General features: G+C 49.3%; 1 protein-coding gene across 2 annotated transcripts; it reads right to left on the bottom strand.

The window, feature by feature from the left end:
* Positions 1–2,887: 2,887 nt before the first annotated feature.
* Positions 2,888–13,520, bottom strand: SNRNP40 (small nuclear ribonucleoprotein U5 subunit 40). Of its 2 annotated transcripts, XM_055705509.1 has the most exons (11): positions 13,288–13,520; positions 12,889–13,018; positions 12,279–12,372; positions 11,496–11,661; positions 10,878–11,000; positions 9,772–9,892; positions 8,948–9,030; positions 8,464–8,525; positions 5,269–5,504; positions 5,075–5,178; positions 2,888–3,336 (listed from the first exon to the last, which is right to left on the bottom strand). In XM_055705509.1, the coding sequence occupies exons 1-10, from the start codon at positions 13,474–13,476 to the stop codon at positions 5,108–5,110; spliced, it is 1,275 nt and encodes a 424-aa protein (XP_055561484.1). In that variant the 5' UTR covers positions 13,477–13,520; the 3' UTR covers positions 2,888–3,336; positions 5,075–5,107. The 2 variants fall into 2 exon arrangements, with proteins under 2 accessions (XP_055561484.1, XP_055561485.1); XM_055705510.1 differs by lacking the exon at positions 5,269–5,504 and having other exon boundaries at positions 13,288–13,517.
* Between the last annotated feature and the right edge of the window lie 21 nt (positions 13,521–13,541).

Here is a 13,541-nt window from a genome sequence, read left to right as displayed (position 1 = left end):
GGTCCCCTGTTGTGCCCTCCTGGCTGGAGTCCCAGCTCTCACCTACATGTGTTTCAGGGCATGTTATTGAATACTCTGCAGAGTTAAAAATAAATCTTTACCCTACCTTCAGCTCCCTCCACCTGCCTCTTCAGCGAAGGGTGATTTGTTTGTGTGCAGATACATTCATTTGCCGTGATCTGGCGATGATGGGCCTTCCCATGCCTGCGCCATCGCCACCCAGCTCCAGCCGTGCACGGTTCCCCCCACAGGGACAGACGCCATCGAGGGCAGTGGCACAGGGATAACCACAGAGTCCCAGGGCTGCAGCGGCCGTTCCTGCTGCTCCTGCTGGGAGTTGGGGAATGACAGGAGGTGGATGTCAGCAGCCGACGGACCAGACCCGCTTCCCGTGAAGCTGATCTTCCCTGGATTTGAACTTGGAGCTCTGCTGAATCTCAGCATTCAGATCTGACCCTTGAATCCATCACCCCATGGATGAAGAGGGTCAGTGTAGGAAGCTCATTTGGGGTCAATGGTTTCCCCAAGATTTAAACCCATCCGTGCTCTCCAGTTCACCCCTTCTTGCACCCAAAGTCACTCAGACTGTGATGATTTAGGAACCTGGAGCAGAGACCAGCTCTGCTCCAGCTCCAAGGGCTTCAAAGAGAAACAACTGTGGTGAGTAAGGTTGTATGTCCCTGAGGGATGGGGCAGCCTGCAGCCAACTGCTGACCGAAGGACATAGCACTGGGACAGGAACCATCCCAGGTGACAGGGACCAGGGACAATGCCACACACTACATGCCCAGGAGACATCTTGCCTCCCGGGGAACACGCAACCAATTTCCCTGCCTCCTTAAAAGCTGATGTGTCTGTTTTGGCCCCAGGAGTGGCATCCTCCAGTTTTTCTCTTCTGCCTACAGCAGGGAAATGAGGACAAGAAACGTTCTCAGGGGGACCCCACAATCCTTCCCTTTTCACTGCACAAAATTGCACCAATTTCCCAGCTCTGAAATACCTGGTGGCTGCAGCAGATTTGTCCTGGTCAAATGCTGCCAAGACTGTGCAGGACAGTCCTATGGCATGGTGCTGCTGGGGTGGGAGCATAACATGGCCGCTGTCCCAGCTGAACTGCAGCCCTCAAGAAGGCCCCTCTGGGATGGGGCAGAAAGGCAGTGAGGTGACAAACGCCTGATACAACCTGAGCCAAGGCAGCAAATGAGGGGAAGAAATGGGGAGGAAAAAAGGATGAAAACTGAGGTGGACACTGTCAGAAGAGAAATGCCACATGTGCTCCTCATGGCATGTTAATTAACATCAGACAACAGCTCATGGCACGGGAACCCCTCCTTGTATGTTCTCACACAGATGTGCTGAGGCTCAGCTCTGAGTCAAGGGCTTGATGCCGGTTTCAGCCTTAACCAAAAAAGCCAGTGCGGACTGTTCCCGCCCGGCCTAAACCCCAGGGCTGGGGTGCAGCAGCGTCAGCCAGGCGGAGGGACCATGGCTAGAGGGCAAGACCTAACAGAAGCTGAGGTCCCCCCAAAGCTGAGGCAGGGTGCAGGCACCCTTGTGGGATCCCAGCACTCAGCCAGAGGTATATGAAGGACGGATCTAACCTGCTCGAGGACCTGCCACCAGGCCTGTTCCCCTACTGCTGAGCACCGAGAGCACCGTGCCTGCCACAGAAAACTCACTCTGCTTACAGAAGGGAGTTTTTAGCAAAGTTTGTAACAGAAGGCTGGATTTTACTCAAAACATGAAAATAGGATTCAGCAGTAGCCCAACAATTACTTTAAGTGTGGTCATTTTTATTGCCATCAACAAAAAATAAAGCTGCTCTTCTGAAGATGAGTGCCCTTCCTCAGGGGTCTGTATTGGGGCCAGCGCTGTTTAACACTTTTGTCGGTGACACGGACAGCAGGATTGAGCGCGCCCTCAGCAAGTTTGCCAATGACACCAAGCTGTGTGGTGCAGCCGACATGCAGGAGGGGAGGGATGCCATCCAGGGATGATGGCTCTAGATGCCAGTCTGTGCAAACCTCATGAAGTTCCAAGGCCAAGTGCAGGGCCCTGCACGTGGGTGGGGGCAATCCCAAGCACGAGTACAGGCTGGGTGGAGAATGGATTGGGAGCAGCCCTGAGGAGGACTGAGGGGTGCTGGTGGATGGGAAGCTCAAATGTGCACTCACAGCCCAGAAAGCCAATTGTAGTCTTGGCTGCATCACCAGCAGCATGGCCAGCAGGTCGAGGGAGGTGACTGTCCCCCTCTACTTGGCTCTGGTGAGACCGCACCAACTAGTGCTGCATCCAGCTCTGGGGTCCCCAACATGAGGACACGGACCTGTTGGAGTGAGTCTAGAGGAGGCCGCGAAGATGACCAGGGGGCTGGAGCACCTCTGCTGTACAGACAGGCTGAGAGAGTGGGGGCTGTTCAGGAGAAGGGAAGGCTCCAGGGAGACCTTAGAGCAGCTTCCAGAACCTAAAGGGGCTGACAGGAAAGCTGGAGAAAGGCTTTGGGCAAGGGCATGTAGCCATAGGACAAGGAGGAATGGCTTTAAGCTGGAAGAGGGGAGATTTAGATGAGATACTAGGATAAATCCTTGCCTGTGAGGGTGGTCAGGCGCTGGCACAGGCTGCCCACAGCAGCTGTGGCTGCCCCATCCCTGGCAGTGCCCAAGCCAGGTTGGACGGGGCTGGGAGCAACATGGGCTGGCTGGAGGTGTCCCTGCCCGGGGCTGGGGGCTGGAACTAGACGGTCTTTAAGGTCCCTTCCAACCCAAACCCTTCTGTGATTCTATGAAGGTAACGTCTATGGTTTCCTCAGGTTATATACCAGCGAGGTCCTTGATTGAGAATTGTACAATAGAAAAATAAACCAGAACAATAAAAGCCAACCACACAGTTCTTGTAAAAAGCTATCTATTTCAGTTTTGACCATATAAAAAACAAGAAAAGAAAGCAGACAGGGAATATACAAGCCACGTGTGGACTTTAAACAAACGTTACCAATTTCATGTGATCTGGGTAAGGGTTTAATAGTTGGTAGTACAGCCAAAACCAAGTTCCTTTCAATTCCAAATTTTCCTTCCACCCCAAAGAAGGGTGGTGGTGGAAAAAAGCTGTACAGTGAGACCATGCAGACATTACAGCCTGTGAGAGGGCAGCTTGTCACATCAAGCTGCTTCAACATTTTCCCAATGCCACAAGCATGAGGGGGGCTGGCACCGATGAGAAGCAAGTCAATTGACTTCTGTAAACCAAGGATCGTGAGGGCACGAATCCTATCATCTCCTTGTCAGCTTTACTGGATCTCCCCCATATACAGTCTTTTGTCGCTGGATGCGGAGAGTACTGAGGGAGGGAGACAGGAGGAAGGGAGGAATATGAAAATTAAACACAACAGTTTGAGACTTCCACTAACGACACATCATTTGAATGGAACTTCTCATTTCACTTGCTGTAAGTGATCTAGAAAGCCAAATTTCATTTGCTCCCCAAAAACACTTCATGAAATTACTACTCTGACACCTAATCACACGCTGTGCATCGTGGCTGCCATTCCCCTGTCCCAAGGCAGGCATAACAGCATACTGCCTGTAATGTCTAAGCATTAAAATGGTAAAGTGAGGCGTATAAACATGCTGTTAACGCTCTCAAGCATTCTGAAGAGTTATTTTCATTGCAAGAAGTGTTCAGATTGCAAACTGGGCACTGCTGCCAGGACTGCATGCCGCTAGAGGGCACAGGCTGGCCAGGAAAGCCTTGTCAAGACTTTATTATTTTATCAGAACAAGTGAAATGCAGCTGGCACCCAACTACAACACACCACTGAACCAGAAAAGGCTCTGTAGGCGATTCAAGACATAAGCATCAAAAGAAAGACCCAGAAGTGCAGCTCTTGACACTGACAATGGTTTCATTTGAGTCCAGGAGAGATTTGGGGGATTTCTATATAAACTTGCAGACTAGTGTCTGTCAACTCGCTGTTCTGGCTCCCTGTGCACTCCTGTGCAGACGAGTATAGCAGTGCGGGCACAGTGATTTACAAGACTAACATTCCCAGATGTTAATAGAAATCAATTGCATAACTCCCATGCAATGCCTGAATAGGTTTTTAATTTTTATTTTAAGCTGAGTGATTGATTCACAAATTGGAATTCAGCGGAGTACAACTGCAAACAATCTGCTCCAAATCAGAGAGGAGAGATCATGCTGCACTTCCAGCACAGTCTCCAATCTGAAGACAGGGCAATGAATAACCAAGGAACAAACCCATAACTCACTGCTCTGCTGCACAGACTGTCATCCTCAGCACAACCAAGCTCTTGGCTTCACTTTGGGGTTGACTTGTTAATTTTTGACCGGAGCAATGCAGTGACCTGGCTGATGGTGCAAGTGTTTCCATAGAAACAAACAGCACCCTGCAGTCCTGCCTGGGCCACATGTTGCACCAAGAAACTGATGTGGAATTTGGGCTCAGTTAATGCATGGTGGTTAAAACCATTCTGAAAAAGCCACCATGAGCATTGTCTCACTCAGTGCTGATATGTGGTGCCATGTGCCAGACACCTCTAGAATGGGGACAAAACCTGCTGCACAAAGAGCCTTCTTTGCCTCCTGTGGCTTTTGGGTAAGCTAAGAGACCCCAAGCTGGAGACATGTTCCCAGGTGATCACTGTCCTCATGCGATCACCAAATGTATGGTTATATCCCTGGCATCCAAACCCAGGTACCTCAAAACCTTTTTGCATGGCCCTTGGGAAGTCTGGACAAGCCCTAGGCAGCAAGCAGCCAAGCCATGACTCACAGCCACCCACAGGTAACCACCAGCCCAGAACACCAGCCACCCTGCTGCTGTATGGGTGCACCCCTCCAGGCAGAGCCCCCACACTCAGCCTAGGACCCCAGGGCACACCCAGCCCTACTCCTACCTACGGGAGAGGAGCAAGCAGGAGTCTGCTTCCCCTAAATTTGTCTGATACTTGGGGCTCTGGGCCACAGGCAATTTTGGGACAGTTTTCCAGAGGATCAGCAGTTCAGCCAGCCCTGAAACTATTTCCCCTGCTGACTTGAGGTGGGGAGGACTTACTAATGGGTTCCTCTGGATGGAAAGCCAGTTCATTCACCGACCCAGCGTGGCCTGGCAGCTTGTACAAAATCCTCCTGGATGTGGTGTCCCAAACATAGACAAACCTACAAGAGAGCCATTGTGAGTGCACGCATTTGATAAAGGAAAGCAGCTGCCCCTTGCAGCAACAGTTTATTCTTGCAGCAGTTCATCACCTGGGCTGAAACAGATGCAGCACTTAGTGTGGATAAACAAGGAGCTTCTCAGGAGCAAAATACTGCACTGCCAAATCCAGAAGAGCAGAGGTCTGAGCAGGTAGGAGTCAACACGTCGATTCATGTCAAAAACCTCACGACTGTCACAGTACAGCAGCTCCATTTCACCCCTCATGGCACAGAGCTGGATTTGAAAGCATGAGGCTGTAGAGATTCTCAATGCAGCAGCAACATTGCTGCTAAGGCAGAAAATTAGCATTGGGATTGGGGAGGAGGGTTCTCACCCTTACAAACACCTGCCTGCAAGCCCAGCGGTCACCCTTGGTTTGGGCTGACAAGGAGTGAGGAGCCCAGGCGCTCCCTCAGCCCCTGCTATGGTGTCATCCCCCATAGCCAAGTTTTATATCTGGATTTCTTCCTGCTGCACCATTAAAGTCATGATTCACTTCCCAGTGTTTATTAGAGGGCCGATCAGATTGTGCTGAGCCCTTTCATTAACCTCCTGCAGTCCTCGCCACAAGCTCACAGCGCTGACCAGGTCCTGCCTGAGCACCGCACCTTGGCTGAAGTCACCGGGATCCTTCAGGCAGGTCAGAAAGAAACCGCTGGCACCAGGCACAGATCAGCCCCCCAATTACTCTTATAAATGGCTTCAGAGAGTGGGGGAAATGGTGCCTTGCTGTAAATCACCCTGTACCTGAGATCACTGCTTGCCCCTCATGGGTGTTGACAGATACCTGCATGGTGCGGTGGCTGCACACAAGATCCAATGGGAAGCAGAGTGATGCTCTGATCCCAGTTATGGTAATCATCCATAGGAGTGAGTGGGATATTTTTTAATACATCTAAACAAGAAGAGCCCTGAGCAACATCCTACAACCCAGGCAAGGTGATGCTGCACCCCACCTGCACAGGAACACTGCATCTCTCCCTCCCAAACACAAAGGCCTGGTCACATGAAACGGCATTTGTTACAAGGTTCACAGCTCTGCAAAAATATCTGTGGCTGGGGAAAGCTGCCAGTTCTGGGCTACACTCACTCAGTCGTCTCATTTTGCTCTTTAGTGAAGTGACTGGCAGCTAAAACGTAATCTGCTGGGGCAAAAAAGAGAAGCAGCAGGGCAGTAATTGGCTGGGTTTGGCAGGAAGGGCAGCTCTGCTGCCTGTATGCCCCATGGGCATCACTACAGCTATTTACAGGGGACTGTAGAGGGTGAGGGCACAGGGGACAGTCCGTAAAACACATGTAAAATCAATCTACTGCATCACACTCCTCCAAAGGAAGGTCACTGCAAATGTCCAGTGTGCATCCCTACGTCTTGCCTGCATGAATTCAAACATGATAAGGATCATTAGCACTTTCATCAGCCCCACAAGCAGCCCAAGCTCTGAATACCATGGCCAGACTGTTTCAGGCTTATGCAATGCTACCCACAACAGGTTCCTCAGTTTCACCTGTTCCTTTCCATTTGTCAGGGTTTTGCAGACCAGACGAAGAAAAAGACTTGCTTGTACAACTAGCCTGCCTTTTAGTTGAAATAGAACTGAACTTCTCTTCCCCCCAAAAAAGCAGTGAATCATTTATAACGCTGGCTAGACAGAAAGGACACTAGATACCAACGCAGGGCAGATCCATTTTGGTAGGAGCATTCGGTTTTAGGCTGGTACTATTCTTTGACTTAATTTCTTGATACACACAGGAGAAAATTCAAGCCTGCACGTGAAGTCATGTTTGTTACTTAAAGCAGCATTTCTTCAAGAACAACTATTTTATATAGAATGCAAGAACTGTAGCAAATGCTTTCTCAAAGCACTCTGCTGTCATGTTTTTAATTTGGCATTGCAAAGCAGGCGAGCACTTTAAGTAGTTAGTTTTACTATAACCCTTCTGAAGGGCTCAACAGCAAAAAAAATATTCAGGTAACTGTCCCTCCAACATACACATGCACTCCATGTAATGCAGAAGGAGAGAGTAATCAGTATTTTGTACTCAGACAAATTAAACACTTGTTTAATCTTGCTGTGCTTTCCCAACAGATACTCCTTCTCAAAAAAGAAAAAATATTAAAAGCTCAGAGATAAAGACAAGATTTGAGCTGCCCTGTCTAACCTGCCCCGGTACCTGGCTGCATGCTCTTCCACACGAATATCACAACAAAGCTGCTGTCAGGCCACAGAGCTACATCACCATCTGCAGAACTAACCTAATGGCCTAAGACGTCCAGCCACACTTCACTGCTGAACAGATCAGCCACAGCTTCGGCAGGCTAACACGCAGGCATTCCTCCACCACGTGCACCGCCGCTTCTGCCCAGCAAGATTGTGAAGGAGAGTCACATCTCAGTCGCTTGCTGTGACAGCTGGCCCCACTATATCTGGACAGTGGGAGCTAAAGTTCTCCCTATCCTCCATCAGAAACTCATTAATTTGCTGATTACTACTGCACCATGCCCTGGACTCTGGCCTGCAGGAATTTCTGTCTCAATGTCACTAAGGGGCATCTGGATTTGCTCCAGCAGAGGTTGGTATCCTTCATGGTGACCTTCAGTGTCTGGCACAGACCCTCTGCCAGCTTCCTCCCTCCACCCAGTTTGCTCCTCAGTTGCCTTAGTTTATACAATACCTCATTTAAAAGTCCAGTATGCACTAATTTAGTCAGATCTTTATTGCTTCTTACTCATTAATTAAGTAAAGATTAAGAATGATCCTTGAACACCACTGGTGCCTCCTGCAAGCCACCACACAGCCATTTAACTGGTATTTGTGGCCATTATCAGTATAACCCCCACACTACACACACTTCCCCAGACTCCCTGCATCGCAAAGACTCTCACAAGCATCTGCCAGTATGACCACAAGGGACCTAGTCCACTGAATACCATGTTCCTGTCATATGCTGGTCCTGGATTTAGATCTCGTGTTGAACATCAGCAGTAATGTAGATCTCTAGGCAGCTCTTGACAATAAGAAAATTTTACAACTATATGGTGCTCCTCCACTGTCACTAAGGCAATATAAATGGCTGCTATTGTAATCAGGGAAGATAATGCTCACAGAAGACTACAGCAGAGGGTTGTTTGGGTCTTCACACCTCTATGCACAACTCTGAGTCTTCAGATTATGATCTAACTCATTCCAGGAGTGCCTGCAAAATGGTTATGGATTCATAGTATCAGGAACGCAGTGGCAACTCACCTGTCAGCCGATCCCCCTGCAATTTTACTCCCATCTGGGGACCAAGAGCACCTCAGAAGATTCTAAAATAAAAGAACGTGCACAGATCTATTTCCAAAGGAAGATTTAGTTTTCCCCTTTCTCTTGAATTAAAATCACCATGAGACTTTAAATATCACAAGCACCACTTTAATGATCTCCCTTCAGAAAATGAGATGGTAATTACAGATTTTATTTTATTGCTGGAAACATCCAGTGCCTTGTTATTTTACACAAAGTAGATAGTAAATGTAGAAAATACTTAATTTACAGCTAATTATAGCTGAACCGAGCAAAGAAATGTTGTTATTGTGGCTTTAATTGGAATCCCACTTTGTGCATTCATCTTTCTTTGAGTTCTTATTAAAGCCTTTCTGGTTTAGACTTGGATTTAAAAACAATTTACAGAAAAGTTAATAGCAGCAGCATTTTACAACAATCATGTTTTGGTCTACAGTACACTCACCTTTTCAAAATTATGTACGTTCCCCTGGAAAATCTTTACACATCTTTCTTTAGGGGCAAACGGTCGCACATCCCAGATGCGGACTGCAACAGAGAGCTCACAGTAATTAGTTGAAGACGGCAGAGGCATGGGGGCAAGGTCAGATTCTGGAAACATTCCTTTTCCCAAGACATGTTGCTAATGAGCAAAGACCTGGTCATGCTCCTTGTCTCTTCATGCCTAGGTTTCCAAGCAAAAGGAAACCAGCAGCTTTCCCTGCAGAAAGCTTTGATTTGAAAGGTCATATGCAGAAATTTATACATACATCAAGACCACTGCCAACAGGAGGGGGAAAATCCAAAACTACTATACAAACAAACGACCATCTCCTTACATGAGCATTTGCTTTATTCTAACACACTCTGTGACCACGATTCTAATCAGCTCAGCTTTGCTGAGCAACCTCACACAGGAGACAGGCAGTTTGGAAACTGTGCTGTCATTCCCTGCTGTGGGGAAACAGCCAAACTGCCCTGACAAAAGCCAGACCAAGACTGCATTCAACTGTCTGTACAAGTAACATGTGCCATAGCTTGTGTCCTCACTGCCATTTGGGAGATGTGACAAACTCTTCTGATGCAGCTGCTCCCTCCCTGCAAAGGACATGACCATCACTGGTGTAAAAAGAATTCAAGCTTTATCTCTGGAGCCAAGCTCTCTTCAGCCTATCCCTACCTCTGGCTCTTTGTTTTTCTACATCAATTTGTTCCTTCCTAAATGCCATGCAAAGCCAGCATAACCGAGTACTGCCCGACAGCTGTGCTGTCACACCAGGTAGGACGCACCTGTGTTGTCCATTGCATTGGAGAGCAGGTAGGAGCCTTCTGAACTCAGACTGAGGCCTGTCACTGAGTCCGCATGTCCTCTCATCGTGTAAGTGAGCTTGTTCTGGCGAAGATCCCACACCTTTCAGACACAACATTGTGGTTTAAAAAAAGACAGCCAAGACCGATGGAACTGCTGTTTCCAGAGCATTTCACATGGCTACTGATCAGTCAGCTGTGGCATCAGCTTTTGATTCCAGTCGGTGGGGTCTGAATGGCTAAAATACAAAGCTAAAATTTTATGTGTGTTGTAGGAAAAATGGAATTTACCCCCTAGAAGACTTCTAACTGAACGTGTTCAACCACCAAGAAGTTAAATGCCAGCAGCTCCATGCATGCAGGAATCCCTCTCTATCCGGCTATAGCTCCCCCAGCTCCCAAATTCCACTGACTGATGGCACAGAGCAGCAGTTGTCCAGTCCCCAAAATTTCATGCTGTTCTTCCCCAAAGAGGGGCAGTCTGAACAGATCTCATGTCAGGGCTACACTTAGCAATGGCTTTCTGATAAGCACATGCTCCCCATGCATAGGTAAGGCTGGAGCCTGAGGCTAGGACAGTAAGGCAGACTGAACCGTACAGGTATCAGGAGAATCTAAGTTACCAGCTGAATGAAACATTGAGCTCACTCTCAAATAAGAACTTTCCACACTAGCAGGTGACAAAATAAGTTGCAAACTGAAGCAGAGGGCAGAGAGTGTGGATGTGACACCACATTTTATTTAGTTTACCTCATACACAGCTCTAGAGCCTCTGGGACAGGCACAGGGTGCCAGAAGAGCCAGCATACCATATTGGCTCCAGTGGGTGACAGCAGTGCTGGGATGCCTGGCCAGGAATGCTAGGGCTGTCCAGGCCAGGGTGTCACATGGCAAACAGCCCCAGAGTAACTCCCTCAGTTTATTGGCCCTGTATCAATAGCAAGGTTGGACACTGTGGGTCCATGTGGTTCTTGTGACTGTAAAATTAACCAGCAGGCTTCCACATTTGTCCTTGACCAATGGAAGATGTGACAGGATGGAAAAGGTGTGCACAGTTGGAAAAGCAGACGAGGACACAGGCGGCCTACCTTAATATCGTTGTCGATGCCTCCAGATATGATCTGATCACTGGTGTCATTGAAAGTTACAGCCAAGACCTGGTATGTGTTCTGAAACGTCTGGACGGCAGCTTTTTTCCTAATATCCCACAGCTGAAAGACATGGCAATTGTAAAAGTTGTATATGAATATATTAACGACAAAATTATAACAAGCTGCACAGATACTTGGCAGAGACTCAGACTGCTCTCCTGAAATTCCTTCTTTTAGATTTCAAGAGATGTCTATAAAAACCGTAATAAAAGTCTGGTGTTGTTGGAGCACAGGAACGCAGGGGAGGGAAGAAGGGGCTACGGTGCAAAATTTCAGTAATGGCTCAGCTTTCTCATGCTTTGTTAATGCACATCAGCAGAAAAAGTACAAATGAGCAGATTAATCTTCTTAACCCCCCCTCCCAAATAATTACAGAAAAAAAGAGCAGTCAAATTTAATTTCAAATTTTTTATTTCTACAAAGTTATTAGATAATAAAATTATAAGAGTAATGAAAGGCTGAATTCAGCCCACTTAAATGGGAAGACCCCAAAAATTCTTTCAGAGATCCTATCTTACTCTCATTCCAGACTATCTCCTTAGAAAATATACTGACCTTCACTGTTCCATCATCACTGCCTGTACAGACAAGCTGGGGTCCACGTCTTGCTGGGTAACAGGAGTTAACGAATGAGGTATGGCCCTTCAGTCTTTTCACTCTCTCTCCAGTCTCACTGTCCCACACAGCCACTGTTTTGTCTGTGGATGCTGAGAAGAGCATACTGCAAGGAAAAATTGCCGTGAGGATCTCAATTTTGGAAGCACTTCTCCCTCCCACCTTTTTTATTCTCAAGTTCTGTGATCAAAGCTGGACACATTCAGTGGAAACATGCCACGAAGAAGAATCTCTCCCATACACCAAGACGGTGTTTCAGAGGAGGCTGACTGACAGTGGGGCAGCTACACAAGGCACTCACATTAACCCCCACATCTAGATACATATAGATTGGTTTTCCACCTCCTCGAACACTATCTAGGACAGGAAGGAAAGCTCAGTGGCAATAGCTCAGCTGCAATAGCAGAACAGCCTTCTAATTTAACAAATATCTCACTTGTTTTATTTCCTTCCCCAGTGTCTTCCATATGACCGCCACCAGCTTTCCCCCTGTTCCTCAAGAATGACATCAAGGGCACTGTGGGTCACAGGTGACTCCAGATCCTTGGTGCAAGCTCAAGCAGGCACTGCTCCTTATCTGGGAAAGCCACACTATGAGCATTCACCATACACAGACCAACCAGGGGCAACGATGAGACACTCTGCAGGACTCTGGCCAGCAGAAAGCACCTTCCTACAGAAAGAGCTGGGCCTGAGGCCAAAAGACAACTGCACACCACTTACCTGCCGTCTGTGTTATAGTGCAGCTCCATAACCGCCCCGCTATGTCCCTTCAGGGTGGCATAGTTATCACAGTCCCCGTAGACATTCCACAACACTGGGGGAAAGGAAGGGACAGGTAAGCACAGGAACAGGCTGTGGATGGAGCCACTCTCCGGGCATTCAGCAAAACAAGCTATTGTACCATCACCACTACTGTCCCCAATCCAGGATGATATGTAGCAATAAAGAGCAAATCATGTGAGCTCTGGAAGGACAGACAGTTGATTTGAACTGATTTCTGGGTTTATATCAAGGTGAATTTCTTAAGAAAAGTAATGATCTTCACCTCTGCAACCCAAAGCATTAGCGTTTGCATTGCTGAAGTCAAATGCAGACCGATGAGGGACGGGCAAACACAGTTCTGTGACCAGCAAGGTGTGTTACCAGCCCCACTTGAGGAAGGGCCTAAACCAGCTGGCAGTGACAGCTGCCAAAGAAGCTGGAAAAAGTTTCTTTCACCCTTGCTGGTAACACACTTCATGCTCTGGACCCATCACAGCACAATGGCCTGAAATCATATGAGCTGCCGCCCTGCAAAGCGCTGGCTGGGACAGCAGTGCCTGGTACTCACAGATGAGCCTGTCGAAGCCAGCGGAGGCAAGGGTGTTGCCGTTGGGGTGGAACTTGCAGCAGTACACCTCTCCTTCGTGGCCCGAGAGCAGCATGATGGGGGCCTGCAGGGACGAGCAGCGTGGCGGGCCCTGCCAGAGGCAACGGGAGAGCCGGGTGAGGGGACCAAAAGGCACAACCCTGAAGCACGACCGGCCCACTAACCGCCCACAGGCCTTCCCACAGCCTGCCCCACGGGCCATCCCACACCCCCGCCATCCCCTTATGGGCCATCCCCCCTCCCCAAACCCCGCCATCCCCTCACGGGCCATTCCCCCTCCCCAAACCCCGGCGGCCCCGCACGGGCCTGCCCCCCTCCCCAAACACCGCTGGCCACTCACGGGCCTGCCCTCCGCCATACCGCCTGCAGCAGGGCCCCGGGGGGAGGCTGCCCCCCGCCTCCCGCGCCCGGCGCACCCGGCAGCTCATGGCGGGGCCGCTTGGCCGCAGTGGGCACAAGCGGGAGGTCGGGGCCAGGGGCGGCACCGGGAGCTGGAGTGGGGCCGGGGCCGCCGCCCGGCACTTTCCGCTTGTGCTGCTCGATCATCATCGCCGGCCGCGCGCGCCCGTCCACTCCCCTATTGGCCGGCCGCGCCACGTCCTGCCGCGCCAGTG

The sequence above is a fragment of the Falco cherrug genome, chromosome 3 (assembly GCF_023634085.1).
Source record: "Falco cherrug isolate bFalChe1 chromosome 3, bFalChe1.pri, whole genome shotgun sequence".
In the NCBI taxonomy this organism is placed as follows: domain Eukaryota; kingdom Metazoa; phylum Chordata; class Aves; order Falconiformes; family Falconidae; genus Falco; species Falco cherrug.
The sequence above is the reverse complement of the archived record's forward strand: the minus strand, read 5'-3'. Positions and strand labels throughout refer to the sequence as shown.